The following is a 20126-nucleotide window of genomic DNA, read 5'->3' as shown; positions in this document are numbered from 1 at the left end:
ATTTAACATTTAGATTTAACATTTAACATTTAGATTTAACATATAATATTTAGATTTAACATTTAACATTTAGATTTAACATTTAACATTTAGATTTAACATTTAGCATTTAGATTTATATTTAGCAATTAGCTGTAACAATTACATGTAATTAGCTAAATGTTGTAAAAAGTGACATCAGAAAATCAACACTACATTTTAAAACAGTGTTTGAAGCTAAATGTGACAAAATTTAGGCATGAATTTTGAGCACAAGCTCCTTTACAAACGGCGCACCATATCTATCAACATCACTGAGTCAGTCTAAATCAAATCTGTTTTAGTTAAAATGCCCTTTCAAAACACAGAAATGACCAAGGGGCTGTACACAGCAAGAAAACACAATTACTGAGTATGAATCATACAACAGATAGAAGAAAGAAAGCATGAAACATAAAACTTTTAAAACAAGCTAATAACTGCTCTTATTAAAGCTGAACATTACCTGCAAAAACTGATTATGAAAGAATTTAAAATAAATTAAAGAACTGCTTTTTATTTTCAGCACTGCTTCTGAAACTGTTGAAAATGGAATTTGGGGGGCAGGTAGGAAAATTGGGTTAGCTTTCCTGGACCAGGTTTTAGTTGGTAAACAACATATATTAGAGAGAAGTGACCCTTTATGTCCATTGGTTATTGCATTTTTAACAATGTGTTGCTCTTGGAGTACCCCAAGGCTCAATTCTTGGTCCAGAATAATTTAATCTTAATACGCTTCTACTTGCAAATGTCTTTTAGAAACATAATGTAAACTATTATTATTATTATTATTATTATTATTATTATTATTATTATTATTATTATTATTATTATTATTATTATTATCAGGCATAAATTTGGCAAGTCATTCTCAGAACAATAATAAATAGAAGTAAAGGCTTGTATTTTATAAAAACCTAATAAAATTATAAGTAAATGAAAGTTTCAGTAGTTTTTTCTGAAAATCGAATGTCCAACAAACTGTCCTATTTTTTGTGTGTTTTCTCAAATAATCTACCAAGATGCAAATTTATGCTTTGATATTTCAAAGTATGCTACTTATTACATTTCTACCAATATAGTAAGAAACTCACACAGACCTCCGTAATTCTGGGGTTAAAGACATAATGTTCTATCCTCTTCACAAAAGTTTTCTTTTTCTTTGTCCTAAAATGTAAAAATACCGATAAGTGTTAACAGTTTATCTTAGTTCTTTAACTTCAAAGTTTAACAAACTAATTTTTTTATATGTAGTATTTATATAACACTTAATGATAAAAAGTAGTCTTATTGCATTCATTTTGTCTTTATTTCAACCTTCAAGAGGGTTTTACAGCTCTGGACAAATTTAATTTAATGTGAAAGAGGGGGGAAAATGGCCCTTTTGATAAAAAAAAAAGGTTGCAGATGCCTTAAGTAGATAAAATATGACCTCTATGTGTCTAGTTTTTTGCCAAGATTTATACTGAGGTTTTTGATAAGCTGCTAGAGAACAAAACTGGATAAATATTATGGATGTTTCAGAAAAAGGAACAAGAAAATATTTATATTTGAGACACTGTGACAGACGTTTTTATTTCCCTTTCTTTTTGATGATCGCATCTTTTTTTTTTTTACCTGGATGTGTTGGTCAGCCCTTGTTCCCAGTGTGTGTGTGTGCAGTTTCGGTTCAGTGTGTTTCACATGTGGCAACACAGGCGACATGTTATTGCGTGAGATATCTCTGGTAAAAGTGTTTTTTCCACAAGAATTGTTTGGGTTGGCGTGGATACAGATACGTTTGTGTGCACTAATCACTCAGCCCGGCGATCAGTGGGCACATCCTGGCATTGTCCTGCTGAGTGTGTTTGATGTTGTCAGTCTGCGGGAGCCAAGCTGAGGACAGAATGATACTCCTTCTTGACATAAGCTGTTGAGGGAAGTGCCCTTTAGGAAAAAATGCTTGACAACTGCGCAGGGTATGGGGGGGGGTTATGCTGTGATATAAAATAGAGCTTCCAGTGTGGCCGAAGATCTTTCGGCACACATGAAGGTTTGGAAAATGTTAGATCTTCACTCCACGCCTTAATCCACTGATTATGTGAGGTCCGAATGTGGATTTTCTGATTTTTCCAAGTGTTTTTGTCTGTTTCTGGATTTCTGAGCCATGGAGGTAGGACTTTTTTGAGTTTGGAAATCTAAAGAGAAGTTGTTTTTTTTTACAGTAACAGAATGCATCACAGGATGGTGACATCTTTGTGTTTTTTTTCATATATCTGTGTGTTTCAGGTGTGTATGAAGAGGTATCTGCAAACAATTTGCATCTTCCTGCATTTAACAGGTGAATGCTGTTATTTTTAACTCTGACATTTTTCTCTGGTTGTAACGTGGTATATTGGTTCTAGCCTTACTTTTTACACTCATTAAGATGTTGGTGTGTGTCCAGCTTGCGTAGCAGGAACAATGGGGAGATGCAGTCTGTTTGGACGACATCACATTCACACCTTTGATGGAGTTTTATACGAGTTTCCTGGAGACTGCAGCTACCTTCTGGCCGGAGACTGTAACCATCACTCCTTCACTCTGCTGGGTGAGTCTCACACAGACTAACAGATTTATTTATCTCTCATTGAGTGTAACACTTCTCTCTGTAGTCCAGGGCATAGCCACTGTCACACTGAATCAGAATAAAAGACCAGATTACTTTAGTTATTGTAAAACTTTGCGGTCACTATCCAGTCTTGTTTCACTTTGTTACAGCAGTATCACTGTTGCAAAACTGTGCTTTGGATCTACAGGTGACTTTCGTCATGGCAAAAGAACAGGGGTCACATTGTTTCTGGGCGAATCCTTTGAGTTGCACCTATCTGTGGATGGACGGCTTTCACAAGGAGAAAAAATGTAAACAAAACTAAATTAACTTCACAGACGTCATAAAGTCTGTGTGGATTTAAAAAGGTTATGAAGAACCTGTGTTTTCTGTTCCTTCTCTTGCAGACTGTCTTTGCCTTATGCATCTCATGGTGTGTTTGTGGGCTCAGAGCTGGGTTTTTATAAACTCTGGAGTGAGGAGTTTGGCTTCACCGTCACCATTGACAATGCAGCCAACATCGCCCTGACGCTGGCCAAACGCCACACCAATTACACCTGTGGCCTCTGTGGCAACTTCAACGCTGTCTCCGCTGATGAATACACTGCTCAGGAGGGTAAGCGCATCAACACTGGGTATGTGAGTGTTGGACAAGGGGGAGTTCACTGGAATCTAGGAAATGATTTAAGTCACAAGCTCACAGCAACAGGAAGAGTAGCTACTCGGTGCAGGAAAAGATAAAGAAAAAGAAAGCATAAGACATTCGTGGTAGGATGAGATTAAGTGGAAAATCTGTCAACTCATTTGCCTGTGTTTGTCCGTGTTTGCAGGATTCCTAACAGAGGACAGTTACGATTTTGCAAATTCGTGGGCTGTGAAGGGAGCGGCTCAGTCTTGTCGACGGGTTTCTAATCCCACCCATTCCTGTAACAGCACAAAAGACACTGCGGTGGTAACAGACAATTTACACATACAAATATGTCTTTGAACACTCGTAAAAATGTCATTATGCCGTATCTGATATAGACAGGAAGGTCTTGGTTTCGAAAAAGAAAGAACGGACAAATATAAACACACAAAGAGACAATATAGCATGTAATCTGCACCCAGCTGTGGTTCATCTAATCAATGCTACAATCTGTCACTTCATGGAGTTCTTTTTCCCATCAGTTTAATTAAAATAAAAAATATGCTTCCAACAATAATTAGTGCTTCTTATTATAAAACCTTTTCAACTTTTATTCAAAAAAGAGCAAAAAAATATAAAAATCTACATTTGTTTTCAGCTTTTGCTTTCTAGTTTTAGTAACAATACATATTTGTATGTGTGTGTTTGTGTAGATTTTGTCCAGCTGTAGTGTGTTGCAGACCTCCAGCCTGTTTCTCCGCTGTGCCCACTTGGTCTCTCCTGAGGCGTTCCTGTTGCTGTGTCAGGAGGAGGCCTGCCGCTGCGACCAGAAGGCCGCAGAAGACTGTTACTGCCCGTTCCTGTTGGAGTACGCTCGCACGTGCCACGCTCACGGGGTGCTTCTGCGCGGTTGGCTGGAGGAGAGCCAGTGCTGTAAGTTTATCGAATCTTTCAGAGCAGTCATAAGAGGGGTTTAAAAGTGACATCTGTCGGGAATATGGTATCCAATCTGCAGTTCCCAAGTGTCCAATTGGCATGCAGTACAGTGAATGCACCAAGTCCTGCTCCACAACCTGCCACAGTCTCAACATACAGGAGGTCTGCAAGGAAGACTGTGTGGACGGCTGCACGTGTCCCAGTAAGCCCTCACTCCCTGTATATCTAACTCTCCTCTCTGTTGTAGTGTGGTTACCCACAACTGTACATGTGTATGCGTTTCAGGCGGGAAGGTTTTAGATGGTAATCGCTGTGTGGAGGTTTCTCAGTGTTCCTGTGCGCACGTGGGACGACATTTCCCTCCAGGATCTACAATCTCTCAGGACTGTAATACATGGTAAGAGACAACGAGCATACACAGATATACGTAAATACACGCAGCGTCTCACTGCTCTTAAATACCTTGTTTCTAAAGCGTGTGTCGCCACGGATCCTGGGAATGTACCAATGAAGGCTGCCCCGGTGAGACAGATGTCCAGGACTATTTGCACATGATTGACTACTTATGTTGCTAATTTCTGCATTTGAACTTCGTTCTCCGTGTGCAGGGGAGTGCTTAGTTGTTGGCCAGTCTCACTTCAAGACCTTTGACAACAAGTTTTTCACCTTCACCGGCCACTGTCAGTATCTGCTGGCGAAGGACTGCACACATGACGAGTTTTCTGTCATAATTGAGAATGTACAGGTAATAAATGTTTCACTTTTTTTTCAATTAATAAAGAAATCAAAAAATTTTGACAAATGTGACAAATTGCACCAATTTTGCCATTCTCTCTCATCACTGCTTGTATTGTATTTAAAGTTTTTTGGTCGTTGTGTCAGTGCGCAGATGATCCGGACGCCATTTGCACGCGCTCAGTGACACTCAGCCTGCCCTCTCTGGAGAACATGACAGTGAAGCTGAAGCATGGAGGACTTGTTTCTGTCAACAATATGGACATCCAGACCCCAATGCATCATGGTATGCCATTTTGAAACTATATGTAAACTGTACATATAAAGTGAGACCAATAAAATAACTGTATTTCAAGTTTTAGATAACATGAATGTTACAGTGAAGACATACAGGTGTTAATAAAGTAGAACTGATCACTTTTGATACTCTATTCAGTGCCCATTATTTAGATCATCAGGGTGTTTTTTGTTTATTTAAAGTTTTATTTGTCAGGTTTTTTTATTTAAACAGCCTACCTCTTGTGAATGCAATCTTACAGGTCACTTACATATTGCAAGGTCCGTTCAGTCTTCTGTTCGTGTGAAGTTTGGTGATGACCTCCGTCTGGACTGGAACGGTCGAGGCCGCGTGCTTTTGAAGGTGGAACAAATTTCAGAACGTTTCTTTCTCATTAAACCGATTTGAATCATAAATCAGCCAACACCTCTGAATTCTGTAACCCTCCCTAGCTGGGACCCCGATGGGCAGGGCAGACCTGTGGTCTCTGTGGGAACTACAATGGTAACCATGGCGATGACTTCCTGTCTGGTTCTGGACTGGTTGAGGCAAGTCCTCAGGCGTTTGGTCAAGCTTGGAGGATCAATGGAGACTGTGAATCTACACACAAGCAGCAGACTGATCCGTGTGCCATTAACCCAAAGAGAGGTATCCTCTGCATATACATAAAGTAAAAAAAAACAACAAAAAATAAACAGATAAAAATGTCAAACCATCAACCTACGATTCTTTATGATTTCAGTGCGTTTCGCCGAAGAGGCGTGCACAGTGATGATGTCAGACGTGTTCAGTCCGTGCCACTTTCTGGTGAACCCGGGTCCGTTCAGGCGGTTTTGCCGTTACGATGTGTGCGCTTGTGGGGACGGCGAGGAGTGCCTCTGCTTGGCTCTGGCTGCTTATGCTGCTGCCTGTTCTGCAAAAGGAGTGCTGCTCAACTGGAGGGCTCCTTCGCTCTGCGGTAACTCTCTGTCACAGCTGATTGAGTACACACACCAATAAAACCAGCGCTCAATTACAACTTTTAGACTAGATAGTACATGTTAGCTGTGCATTGGACATTTTGGGAGCAAACTAATTCACTGCCTGTGTAACCTTTACTTTTGTTAGATATTATAGATGATGAAGTCAGATTTAACCCTCTTTTTGTCATCTTTCTGATTTTCATTTGAGAATTCACACCTAGTCATTTTGGAGATATTATCACTTCCACCTCTTGGTCTTAATAAAGAGCTCGTTACTGCTGGTGTTTAGTCAACTTTAATGCAAGCCTTTCCACAATATTTATCTTCCGTTGCCACTGACACAACACCACCGTCGAACTCACTGGCTGACCGTTCCTGTGAGGTAGAAATGAGAGCGAAAACAAAAAATTCTTAAACTTAAATTACTTGGAACCACTTGCTAATATCATGTCTTCATGCCATGTACTTCTTTCCCTTTGTGCCTAACGAACATTCTGGATTGCACTTCCGACTTTAGCTTTTCAAAATAAAAGTCACAATAACAAAAAAGTGCATAATACAAAATAAAACATAAACCAAAAACTATGGCAGTAAAAGATATTGTGCAGAATTTTTAAGCTGACGGCAACTCTGCAAATTTAGGATGTAATTCCTCCAAATGAATAAATATTTGGGTCAAGGGATGCTGATTAAAACTTAGCGTCTTGGTTTGTCAGGATTTTTTTGGCCCACTATTTATTTGTTTATTCATCAGGTTCTTGACTGGATAACATCTGAACTTATAAAATACCAACCTATTCTTTGTTTTGCTTAAAGTAAGACAGTTGTTATAGAAACAAAAATCTAATCTAATCTGACTCTGCTGTGATGTGTTGACGTCAGAGATGCAATGCTCCAGAGGTCAGGTCTACGAGGCCTGTGGGAGTTCATGTGACCGGACGTGCCGTGGTCTGTCCGAGCCAGAGCCTGGCTGTCAGGAGGAGAGGGTGTGTGAGGAGGGCTGTTTCTGTCCTCCTGGGAAGTACCTGAGCGCCTCTGGAGAATGTGTGACAGCCGATTTGTGCTCCTGCCTGCATGATGGACAGATCTACCAGCCTAACGACGTCTACGCGGATCACAACAGCATCTGGTGCGTGACTGTGCATCAGTATGCAGAAACTGTCCTGTAATCATGTTGGGTTTTCTGACTTCACTGCTCTCTTTGGTGTTTGTTTTTGTGTCTGTAGCTACTGTGAGAAAGGCTCAATGCACTGCAGCTCCACTGAATCGACTTCATTTCTGTCTGATCTCTTCTATGACGATGACACTGTCCCATCCAGAGGTATAATTGTTCTGTTTACATGAACTTCCAACTTTTCTTTTTTTTTTTCCTATTGCAACTTATATTCATGTGGTATTTTTCCACTTGTCTTTAGGCTTATTTTTATTGTTATAATTCCAGATAAGTGGCATATATCCTCTAACTAAATGACATATCTGTGTTTTTGCAGATCGGCGATCAGCGCAGTGTCCGCCTCCCCTTATTCGTACAGAGTGTAATCCAGGTGAAAAGGGCCTGGAGTGTGCCAGGACCTGCCAGAACTTGGACCTTCCTTGTGTCAGTCTCGCCTGCATGCCCGGCTGCCTCTGTCCACCAGGCACTGTAAGTGGTGTGTTACGCTGAGTTTGTTAAACAGCAAATGCCTCAGCAAGAGCAATGTGATTGATTAATGGATTGATTTCAGGTACGTCACCGCAGAGACTGCATTAAACCAAAGCAGTGTCCCTGTTACCATAACAACAGGCCGTACGCAGCAGGACAGACTATCAGCGTTGACTGCAACACCTGGTAAAATGTCGGTTTTGCATGCGCAGCAAAATATCTCCTTTCGTGTTTTCATATCTCCTTTCGTGGTTTTGCAGTGTGTGTGAGAACAGGAAGTGGCACTGCACAGAGAGGCTGTGTGACGGTGTGTGCCGCACTGTGGGGGAGGGGCATTACATCACGTTTGATGGCCTCAAGTACTCCTTCCCTGGTCTTTGCCAATATGTCCTGGTCCAGGTATAATTTTAAAAAAGTTCTATAACCAGTTCCAATGGTGACTACTCAATGAGATGGTGTTTATGAATATGTTTTTTTTTTACTTCTCAATGAAAAGGACATGTGTCATGGAGAGGACGGTTCCTTCAGAGTGTTGGTGGAAAATGAAGCTTGTGGTATTGTGGGCCATCGTTGTGCGAAAGCAATCACAGTCTTCTACCAGGGTGGGCTGATTGTAATGCAACATGGAGAGGTGATGCACAAAGCCACAAAATGTGTTTAGCTACAGTTTGTTGTTAACTGTGTCACAAATAAACTGAATTCCAGTAACTAATATATTCAAATTGCACAGCCTTGTAAACAAAAAATATTTATATTTCTACCCAGTAAAAATGGGGATGTGTTCTCATGAATGTTAACTCTGTGGTTTTACATGAAAAAATTACAAATTGCATACAGTCAGCATCTGCCTATATGCCTGTCATCAAATGTAGGGCACATTTTATCTATACTTGACACATTTGTTTACTTTATTTTGGCTATCTGAGCATTTTCCGACAAAATATTGAGACTTGACCTTTTGTAGTGTTGTATTGCATCCACAGGTGACGATGAAGAAGCCGGTGCAGCAGAGTTCACAGGTGGAAATCATCCGGTCTGGTGAGTTTTACACCCTTCTGCTGGGGAAACACATCTCCCTCAGCTGGGACAAAGGAACTCGCATCCTGGTTCACATCTCTGCTTCCTACAAGGTACAGATGTGCTATGTCACGAATTTTCTTTGTTTAATTCATATGTCTTTACACGTGTAAATTTGTGTCACATTTACTTTGTCATGCAAAGGGGTCGGTGTGTGGTCTTTGTGGTAACTTCGACGGGAACATCAACAATGATTTGATGAGCAGTAACAACCAGCTGGAGGTGGAATCATCACACTTTGGAAACTCCTGGAAGGTCATTCCCAGTTGTGCTGACGTAACAGAGGTAATGTCAAGGAATATTAAAGTTTTTTTTCCCCATTATTCAAATAAACCTTCAAAACTTCTAAAGTTAAACATTTCTGCAATGCAGAGTTGCAAATGTGAACTTGTATCCGACTCAGTACGCAACATCATATCGTCAAAATGATTAATCTTGCAGTCATGTAACTCTTTGAACTACTAGATAACATCTCCCTGCGGTGACAACATTGTGAAGCTGGTTACAGTGGAGCAGTCGTGTCGTATAATCACCGGTCCCCTCTTCAAAGAATGCAACAGACAGGTACATGACGACATTAGTCCACCTGACATCCACTGGCAGGGTTTCCCTTTAACCTTTCCGCTCCGTCTCCAGGTGGATGCGGAGCCGTATGTGGAGATGTGCGTGGAGGCGGCGTGCTCGTGCTCGTCAGTGGGCGACTGTGCATGTTTCTGTGATGTAATCGCGGCCTATTCTCAGGCTTGCTCAGAGAGGGGTCTGTCCGTCGTGTGGAGAACCAATAATCTTTGTCGTGAGTGTGAAGAATTTCTTCAAGACTGTTGTTAAAGTGGCATCATGGCAGCTTGATCATACTAAACTGGTAAACCACACCCTGTAAACCACGTAACATAAAGCAGTGAAGACTATGAAATAAAGTGCATAAGAACGCACAGGAAGAATCAGGGTATTAATGCAGATTTGCCCATTTTGTTATTCATCAGTTTTTCTGTTACAGTTATTCAGCCTTGCTGTTATTTAACCATAGTTTATTAATCCTGTTTATTAAACAGGTGTTTCAATTAAAGAATAGATAATGAAATATCTCTGTTATTTACGCTTATGAACCTAATGATCAAATGTTGAATCCTATTATGCACCAGTGTCAGTGACTAACTAGTTTAACCTTCACTAAACCCCTAGCCATGAGCTGTGAGGAGCTGAACCCTAAGAGCCCAGGTGTGGGGGAGGAGATATGCCAGTGGAGGTATAACGCATGCGGTCCTGCCTGTCCAGTCACCTGCCAGCACCCAGATCCACTCCACTGTTCACTCACATGTGTGGAAGGCTGCCACGCCAACTGTCCTCCAGGTACCAAAAACTGGACACACAGCTGTCCCGATTCAAAATATGCGCGCAAGCAACACAGGATAAACTGAACTGAGACACACAAATAATGAGATGTTCCTGGTATTCGTTTTAGGTCAGCTTCTGGATGAGGTGGCTATGCGATGTGTGGATCCCTCCCAGTGTCAGGTGTGTATCCATGAAGGTCAGAGAATCTCCCACGGCAACAAAGTCATCCTGAACCATGATGACCCCAACAACTGCAAGATATGGTAATGCTTAGAATATCTGAAAGTTTGGATGATTTGAATTGTTTATTAGAACTTGTGGAATTCACTTTATGTTGTTTTCTTTGTCTTTACCAAAGCCACTGTGAGAACAACTCCCTGAGCTGTGAAGATTGCACTTCACTCAGCATGTTTTCGACTCCTATACCAACACCTTCTTATGGCACCTTCACAACCGTGCCTTTTACCACCTTGATGCCCGAGGGCACGTGTGATCGTGCAATGGATCTGGCTTTCTTACTGGATGGCTCCGAAGCCCTGAACGAAGAGGAATTTCAGGCAACAAAAGAGTTCATACTGGGAGTGGTGGAACGGTTCCGAATGGGCTCGGCTCACACTCGAGCCACGGTGCTGCTTTATCACTCGGGAGTGAAAACATATGACCTGCAGGTATGTGACCAAACAAACTTTACTACTTGCTCCTCAAAAAATGAAAATCTGGTCTTATCATATTGTAATAAAATGGTGCAAAATAGGCAAACAGTAATAAGTTTGTTTTTCTGCAAAACAAATTCTGAATCGAGTAAATGCACACTTACTATTAAATGGCCCTAATAGACCCCTGTAGACTTTTACTCCTTCATTATGATGCTACTGTAATTATCTTGCATTAAGAACCCTCTAGATAAATTTGACTTGCTATATTAGCCCCCTTCCCAATGGTGCTGTAGACCAACACCTATGTTATCTAATGGGAAAACTACCAGCTAAACAAAATGTGTACTGCTGCCCAAATATGAATTGATGCATAAAACATTCTGTTAAATAATATAACTTTTAGTTCATACTTTAAAGCGATATGCTACATAAAAGGATTCATGCCTTGTTGTCTGAGCTTCCTCGTTCTTTTGCTTTATTTATGGATGCAGGTCCAAAAGTGGCTCTTCAAGAAGACTGTACGTGAGCTTCACTACACAGGTGGAGATGCAGCCTTCTTGGACGAGGCTGTCAAGTATCTAGCCATCAACATCTATGATAAGAACAAGCGTGAGAATGCTGGTCGGGTTGCCATCATCCTGACTGCCAGTAGTAACCCTCGTCCCGTTCGTACCATAGTTAAGATGATCCGTAAGAAGGCCATCACCACTTTGACAGTGGGTCTAGGTCCAGGGGTAGACATGAAGCAAATTAATGACATCACCGGCGCCAATCCAGATAACCGGGCCTATGTGCTGAGCAGCACAGGAGAGCTTCCTGAACGTCTCTTAGACTTAACAGATTACCTCTGCACCTTGGGGATGGAGCCTGAGGGGCCAAAACCTCCAAAACCAACACCTATCAAAACCACAACCACCCCTTTAACAACTTCACATGTACAGACAAATCATCGTCTCCCCCCCACTCTGCCTCCCACTACACCCTCTACCCTATCTCCTGTTGCCACCCTGTCCTCTTACCGCCCTCCAGCCACAGACGTGACGTTCATTCTGGAAGGTTCCGACTCTGTTGGCGAGGCCAACTTCAACAAGTCTCTAATCTTCCTGGAGGAAGTTATATCACAGCTTTCAGAAGAGAAAGAGTTCATCCGCATCACTGTGATTCAGTACTCGGTAACGGTCACAGTGGAGATCCGTCGGTGGGAGCTAAGGCAGCAGAGACACGACTTGATTCAAAGACTGTGGGAGATTCGTTGGAGAGGTGGAAGTAAGACAAACACTGGAGCAGCTGTCAGTATGGCTCAAGAAATGACTACAATCCAACCACCAAGCAGTCCCACCACGCCTCAGCTCGTCTTTCTGGTGACAGAAAACCCACCTACCGATACAGTGACAAATCCACCAACATCAAGCACCCAAACACACGTGTATCCTATAGGTGTTGGACAAAAGGTACGTGAAATGGACTTGCTGTCATTCAGCTTCCCTCACAAACCGATGATGGTGACTGACTACAGCCATCTGACAACTCTGGTCCATCGTGTGGTCAACATCACACAAACCACAGTCAGGCCCCGATCCCCTACACTGCCCCCCCTGGTCTTCCCAACACACTCCACTCTGCCACCAACAGGTACAAAAACCATCCGGTTTTCATCGATCAATTCAGTATGAGTCCATAACCCATGCTAATGTGTAAAACTAATCAAATAGTGCCGTGTAAGAAGCCTGTGGATGTGCTGTTCCTGTTGAAGGCCGGAGACCAGTTTGAGGATATGAAGACATTTGTCAAAGCTTTCATCAGTCAGTCTGACATAGGTGGGTGAAACTGATCCCTTCATTACAGCGCTACATTCTTATTTTAATGTGCACTGTTTATTATCTTGTTATTGTTGCCACCCGGTTTCTGTTATTCCGTCTTCCACTGTTGAAAACATCATGGAGGTGGAGGACCCAGATGCCGAGCAGCAAAGCAGGAGGCAGGCAGTTTACATATAAAATATAAGAACTTTTATAAGTAAAAATTATGCAAGGCATCCAGAAAACAACAAAACTTTCAGCTTTAGTTCATACACAATGATTTTGTTTTATATTTTAGTCATTTCAGGTTTTTGATTCCATAACCCTGAAGCATTGTGTATCTTTGACACACCTTGTCTTTTTTATTTGTTTGTAATGCAAAGCAACAATACAGTATCTACATATTTGATTATGTCTATGTACACAGGGCTGAATGGCACTCAAGTGAGTTTGGTTCAGTACGGAGAGACCAACACAGCTGAGTTTACGTGGAAGAGTCAGCAGAACAAGTCAAACCTCCTGAAGCTGGTGGAGAGCATCCCAAGCAGGGCCTCTGCAGCCTCAGCACTGGGTAGTCAACAACAAGCTATCACGCACACACATCAAAGCAGGGACACACACTCACTGTGGTTTCTGTCTGCAGGTTCTGCGCTGCGATTCGCCTTGCAGACGTCCATCTCACCTGTTAGCGGGCGGAGAGTTGGTGTAGCCAAGGCTGTGGTGATGCTGGTGACTGATAAATCAACCGATGACGTCAAAGAGGCAGCGAACGAGGCACTGGCAGCAGGTAACTGAGCAGTTGTTAAAAAGGTAACAAAGGTAACAGGTAACTAAAGGTAACTGTCATTCATGGCTTTTCCCTCAGGTGTGTCGGTGTTCCCCATTGGAGTTGGATCGATCTACGACACGAGCGAGCTTAGACTACTTGGTCACCATGGCAACCAGGACAACACTCTGCACCTCAACAACATGGATCAGCTGCGGATATTTCTGACTTTGGACAACAGCTACACAGAGAAAATCTGCAGAGGTGCTTACAGACACACATGTAGAGTTTATCCTGTCAGAAGCAAAAACGCCTGTTCTTCTTTTTTATTTAATGTAAAATAGATGACACTTTTGATTGTGATAATAGTAAGGAATTGAAAGTATTCTGTGCTTTGCTTTTAGCTGGTCCACCAGGAGTCTGTGTTGATGATTATGGGAACGAGAGAAAGGTGGGTGATGGCCCAAGTCTTTCACATTTATCACAGAATCACTTGAAATTGTTTTACTTTGGAATTTGTGCGTTGCAGCCCGGTGAATTATGGATGCTGGCGGACAGCTGCCACTCCGTCTTGTGTCACCCCAGTGGAGCAGTGACGGTACAGAATCACGGAGTCAGCTGTGACAAACTGGAGCCACCAGCATGCAGAAACAACATGCAGCCTGTCAGAGTTGAGGAGGCCTGCGGCTGCCACTGGGAGTGTCCCTGTACGTACATCAAATAAGCTCTGGCAGTGAAACTGAACCCATCTATAAAAAGTGCACATCACAGCCCACCTGTTGTTAACAACATATATATATCAAGAGCCAGCATTCTATTCTAATAATAGATCACCTTTTGGACTGTTTTCTGTTTATTGGCAGGCATGTGTATGGGAAGCTCCACCAACCATGTGGTGAGGTTTGACGGCTTGGCTCTCAGGCTGGATGGGGAGGGTTTGTGCTCCTACACGCTTTTCACCATCAGCAAAAACATCAGTCAAACCTCCGAGGTTAAGCTTCACTTGGGACCTTGTCAAGACTCAGCAAACTACAACCAAATCTGCATGAAGACCATGGAGGTGACACATGGACAGTATAGGCTGATGCTGAAGGATGATATGACGGTAAACTGCGTTTAGTTCGTTACTAAATGAGAGTGTATAAAACTTATTCACAGTGGCGGTATGTGTTTTTCTGAGCAGGCGACGATAGATCGGGAAGAGCTTGCGTTGCCGTGGCGATTTGGTGGCATGGAGCTGGTGAACTACGGAGGAGTGATGCTGCAGCTAAAATCAGATCTTGGCTACGTTTTGAGTTTTACTCCCCAAAGCAATGAGTTTACCATCTCAGTACTCAGCTCGGCCGCCAGCGGTCACACTGCTGGACTCTGCGGTAACATAAACACGGTGCCATATGCCTACAGCTATCAAAAAGACGTCACAAGTGATAAGTGTCTCTTTCTGTCGCTGTTGGTCTTGGCCTGTTTTCCTTTGAGCTGTATTGTCTATACCTTTCTCACAGGTGCTTGTGGGGAGGAGAAGGGTAAAGTCCTTTCCTTACGTAATGGCAGCACAACCACCAACCAGCCGGACTTCGTCGCAGACTGGAGTATGGCTGCAAAAGGTGGTGTGTGCCTGCCCAAAGGGAAGGCAGTGTGTATGTCTGGAGTGGTGATGGGGTGTCAGGCCCTACGTTCTGAGGTGTTTGAACCATGCCACGCCCACATTGCCGTCCAGCTCTTCCTCATCATGTGTGAAGAGCAGGCGTGTGAGGAGTCAGATGTGTGTGAGATCATTTCTGCTTATGCACGTGCCTGTAGACAAAGAGGTGTGTGTGTGAACTGGAGAAGCCCCCATCTCTGCCGTAAGTCACTGTCTGTAACTTTCATTCCAGGAGAAATATCGTTATTGCCTGAATTTAGATCCTAATGTTACAATTTTTGTGTGCGTGTGTGTGTTGCAGCATTCAATTGTCCAAGTTCCATGGAGTACGAAGCATGTCGGACAGGGTGTGTAGAGGACTGTGGGAGCATACAGGCATTACCAGGTCACTTGGCGGTTGCCAGGGGTAACGAGTCCTGTTTGAACACACCTACTGAAGGCTGTTTCTGTACCGGAGGGACGCTTTTGCATCACGGACAGTGTGTCTCACCAGAAGCATGTGGGCAGTGTGTTGACCATCGAGGACACACATATAGAGTGAGACAAAAAAAAACTGGCTTGTGTCTGAGTTGTGAAGGAATGATGCAAAATCTAAATTAAGATGCTTAAACACATTACTGAGAATAAAATTACAATTAGTGTTTTGCAACAAAATGTGATGTGACTGCCCTCTGGTGTTTAATTCTGGTTTGACCAAAGGCTGCATTGACAGCACCATTTTTTTTTTCCCCCTGTTTGTACAGTATATGCAGAGTTGGGTGTCAGAGGACAACCCATGTATGATTTGCATGTGTTTGGACCAACAACGCATCAACTGCACCGCCAGGCCCTGCAATGACATCCAAGGTTGGCCTCATTTTTCTGTTGTTCTTGTTTTAGGTGTTGCATCCAAGTTTCTGCTCTCATGTGTGTGTGTGTGTGTGTGTGTGTGTGTGTTTTCAGCTCCAGTATGTGGACCCTGTGAGATCTTGAAGGAGAAGAAAGGATCCAAGTGCTGCCCTGAGTATGAGTGTGGTATGTAAATATATTCATAATAATTATCGCAAGTTTTTATTTTTGGCTTTAATGTTTCAGTAGCCTCATTAGATGAAATAAAGAACAGATTTATTTTTTTAAACAAACACAAACTCTACAAATCTGAACGTAAATACAAACAATCCAATCAAAACTGTTGATATTTTTCATCCTAATGTTGCCATTGTTGCCTTTTTTCAGTCACTTCAGTTGTTTCAGTAGATAAACAAACACACTGTAGTTGGCATCAGATCACAAATTTTGCTAACAATTCTTATTTTAAGGACATATTAACCATCAGTATTAGAAAAAAAACATTGAGAAGATTTTGTATCATACTTTGTGATTTTTTTTAAAATGGTCTTTATTACGTTGCAATGAGTATCTTTACTTATTAGGTAGTATTTTGTGTCATAACGTTGTAAGAAAGTTCTGTGTATAGAGTTTCCCAAGCGTAAATGTTGCTAACCTGGCTCCTTTTATAACTCCAGTGTGTGATCTTGTGAGCTGTGATCTGCCCGAAGTGCCCCGCTGTGAGGACGGTCAAACTGTGGTGCTGAAAAACCCCGGCGAGTGTCAGCCCGTTCACGAGTGTGGTAGGCTGATGTTTGAGCTCTGCTTCCTCCTGTTGAACGCATGCAAGCAGAAAACAAAGCACATCTACATATATTATATTCTCTTTCATATTTTTTTTTCTGCCTCAGTGTGCAAAAAGGAAGAGTGTGCCCTTCAAGTTCCTCCCGTATGCCCAGCACATCGCAAGCTGACAGTGAAGATGACAAAATGTTGTGATGAGCTTGAGTGCACATGCAGCTGCAAGAACTCCACCCACACCTGCCCCGCTGGGTTTGTCACATCCTCCTCTACCAACGACTGCGGCTGCACGGATGTCCACTGCCAGCCTGACAAGGTGAGGGTTTAAACTCTGAGCGCAACACTTCCACCCGTGCTGCTGGATTTACCGCGTGTCCCGTGTTGTGCCTCCAGGTGTGTGTTGTCGGTGGCGTCGTTCATCCTGTGGGAAGCCAGTGGGAGGAAGGGTGTGAGAAATGCACGTGCACTGAACTGCAGGACAAAGACACATCGCTTCATGTGGCGCAGTGTAAACCCCCTGTGTGCGATCAGAACTGCCCTCTGGTGAGACGTCGTCAAATATGGACATTTGCACACAATAAATAATAAATAATTAACCTTTTTTCACATATTTCAGGGCTCAGAATACACTCAAATGAAAGGAGACTGCTGTGGAAAGTGCACACGAACCAGCTGTGTGGAGACAGAGGGAGAGATGACAGGAGACATGCTCACCGGGGGAAAACTCAGACATGTATGACTTTAAAACGTTCTTTTTATCTACGAGTTTCTGACAGTTGTCCTTCTCAGAGAAGGATATTTGTATTCTGTAAAAGCTGTCATTTGTCTTAGCTGATCTCATTCTCATCTCTGACTCTGTGTTTAGGTGGGTGAAGTGTGGCAGTCCCCACATGATAAATGTGTCTTGCACCAGTGTCTGAAAGTGAAAGATGAGGTGTTCATCTCTCCGACCAACGTCAGCTGTGCCAATATGGACACTCCGATCTGCCCGCTGGGAACCGAGCTCCGCTGCGACACCCAGGACTGCTGCCCCCGCTGCCACTGTGGTAAACACACACACACACACACATGCATTTACTCGAACAAGAAAACAGAAACTGGAAACACCAGAGTAGAAAATAAGTCATTTGCCAGCGTCGACAGTCAAAGGCAAAGGTAGCTGAGAGCCGTACTTCGAGTGTGACATCTTGCGATTTAGCATGAGATTACACAAAAAGTTTAAAAGTTTGACCAAAACAGCTACAACTCTATCATTTCTCAACACGAGAGAATTTTAATCTAAAACTCTGTCATGAAAGGTGGTGCGCTCAAGCTCATCACAACATTTTGTCTTCTTCATTCCTTGAATTTAATTTTATTTTGTTAAGCTTTCACTGTGGTGACTCCCATCAATGCTTGAGTTGCAGTTGCAGAGTTTATCCAGCAGATGTCTCTATCAAGCTGCTGCCACTTTACAGCTAGTTGCCCTTAGGTGACCTTCTGAAAGAGCTCGAGTTTAAAACCTGATGATAACAAATATTTCTGCTCCTCTCTGTTCAGCTCCTATGGACGCCTGTATTCTCAATCACACTGTGATAGGAGTAAGTCATTCAGAGAAGTAGAAGTTACTTTCTTACAAGAGGGAAATGTATTTGGTACCATCTGCGCCTTGCCTTTGAGTACTGTTTATGTGTTCGTGCAGGCGGGGGAGAGAATGATGGTGGATCCTTGCACCCACTGTGAGTGTACAGTGCAGATTGGTCCGGTGACAAAATATAAACTATCCTGCAAACAAACCAGCTGTCCACGTTGCCCCAGGGTACGTCATCACATCAATATTTTCCATCTTGACCATTAGCATTTCCCTTCCTCCTCCATAACTTATTGATAAATTCAATACATCCATCCTTTTTATCAAAGATGCTCTAATGCTTAGACTACAATACTTCTCTGCTCTTGCTTTATAAATGAGGCTAGGACTTTCCATCGTTTACTTTGTTCACAAATAAAATTTTTCAGGGAAATTTGTGCTTTCCATTTTTCTTTTGACGTCTCCCTATACATAAGCTAACAATGAACCCGATGTTTTTCAGGGATACACAATGCAGAAGGAGGAAGGGAGTTGCTGTGGCCGCTGTGTTGCCACCGCCTGCTTCACACAAACCCCAGATGGAAAACTCATCAGTGTGCAAGTGGGTGCTTTACAGAGTAGATGATGCCTTGCTCAGAAAACCTGTAATGATGTTACGGATCACGTTATTACAGGTGTTGTCATGGCAACAGTGTCCGTGCTACACATTATGATGCAAAAAAGGAGACATGGTTTGATTAGTTTTGTCTATAATGCTGAAATGTAAGTGGGGAGGCAAGAAAGAGACAAGAGGAAGTGATCTCAGAGCCTACCACTGCGTTGTAAAATCCCTGCCAACTTAGCTTTAAAACGTTTCTCACGACTCATATTTTAGTTTTACGGTCCTTTCACAGGCCACGGGTCCAGCAGGGACTTTTCACAAGCGATATTCTTGCAGCTTCTTTTTCAGGTCACTTTTCTTCCCATTCCTCATTCCTTAGTTAGGTTTTTATTGTTTAAGACATCCTTAAAGATAGTTGTCACAGATGGGAGGACTCAGGAAAGAGGAGAGGAAGAGCAGATCTATTCACTCACCTGTGTGTGTCCAACGTCAGGTCAACTCGACTAGTGAGGACGGCTGCAACTTGTACACTTGTGGTGTCAACAGCAGAGGAGAGCTGGTCTTGGAGACCAGAGTGACCACCTGCCCTCCTTTTAACCGCCAAGCCTGCCTGGATCAGGGGGTACAGTTTTCAGGACTCTCACAATGTTTGCACGCTTCCCAACAATTTGCATTTTAATTATTATTCCTGTTGGATGTTTCGTCACAGGGGAAAGTCAGCCAGATTGGAAAGACCTGCTGTGAGACGTGTAAGCGAGGAAATGTGTGTGATTATGCGAAAATGTTGCCGCTGATATTTTAATAAAGATGCGTGTATTTGTGAAGGTACCGAGCCTGAGTGTCGGAGGACTGTGGGAACGTTGGACTACGTCAAAGTGGACGACTGCCAGTCGGAGCAACCGATCGAGCTGCACTACTGTGAGGTAAGAAGCAACATCCGTGCGAACGCTCCTGAGTTTTCAACAGAATGAGCCTCTAAATTTCAGAAATCGCAGCACTGTTGCTCACGACGCCACCCTTTCTATCCGCGTCCCTCTGTCTGCTTGTTTGTCTTTCAGGGCAAGTGTCGCAGTAAGTCCATGTACTCCCTGCAGACAGCCGCCGTGGAGCAGGAGTGTGTGTGTTGCGCCGCGGTGGGGACGGAGCCTCTCGGCGTGCCCGTCCTGTGTGCCAACGGCACTCGCAGCCAACACACTGTCCTGTCCGTGACTGCATGTGACTGTGTGTCCAAACACTGCACCTGAACAAAAAAAAAAAAAAAGAGAGCTTATAAAGGTTGATGCTTTCTGTTTATCCAAGCAAAAT

General features: G+C 42.9%; 1 protein-coding gene across 2 annotated transcripts; it reads left to right on the top strand.

Annotated features, from left to right (window-relative positions):
* Positions 1-1969: 1969 nt before the first annotated feature.
* On the top strand, positions 1970-20125 carry vwf (von Willebrand factor). 2 transcript variants are annotated; one of them, XM_037978293.1, is made up of 53 exons: positions 1970-2170; positions 2287-2338; positions 2444-2587; positions 2796-2898; positions 2995-3203; positions 3418-3536; positions 3929-4148; positions 4231-4353; positions 4437-4548; positions 4627-4673; positions 4760-4896; positions 5034-5172; positions 5426-5526; positions 5616-5811; positions 5906-6121; positions 7008-7254; positions 7352-7446; positions 7616-7767; positions 7850-7953; positions 8028-8166; positions 8264-8398; positions 8751-8897; positions 8989-9129; positions 9310-9408; positions 9481-9637; positions 10027-10194; positions 10307-10442; positions 10538-10847; positions 11327-12467; positions 12548-12652; positions 13062-13205; positions 13278-13421; positions 13500-13664; positions 13805-13851; positions 13930-14107; positions 14264-14505; positions 14584-14773; positions 14903-15244; positions 15344-15579; positions 15786-15888; positions 15985-16056; positions 16548-16652; positions 16761-16966; positions 17044-17193; positions 17267-17383; positions 17516-17696; positions 18190-18230; positions 18332-18448; positions 18723-18821; positions 19315-19443; positions 19531-19570; positions 19647-19744; positions 19880-20125. In XM_037978293.1, exons 1-53 carry the CDS (start codon positions 2165-2167, stop codon positions 20063-20065), a joined length of 8532 nt encoding a protein of 2843 aa, XP_037834221.1. In that variant the 5' UTR covers positions 1970-2164; the 3' UTR covers positions 20066-20125. The 2 variants fall into 2 exon arrangements, with proteins under 2 accessions (XP_037834221.1, XP_017261520.1); XM_017406031.3 differs by having other exon boundaries at positions 3418-3539.
* The last annotated feature ends 1 nt before the right edge of the window (position 20126 follows it).

This window comes from Kryptolebias marmoratus, linkage group LG11 (genome assembly GCF_001649575.2).
Source record: "Kryptolebias marmoratus isolate JLee-2015 linkage group LG11, ASM164957v2, whole genome shotgun sequence".
Lineage (NCBI taxonomy): Eukaryota > Metazoa > Chordata > Actinopteri > Cyprinodontiformes > Rivulidae > Kryptolebias > Kryptolebias marmoratus.
This window is presented reverse-complemented; position numbering and strand designations above follow the sequence as displayed.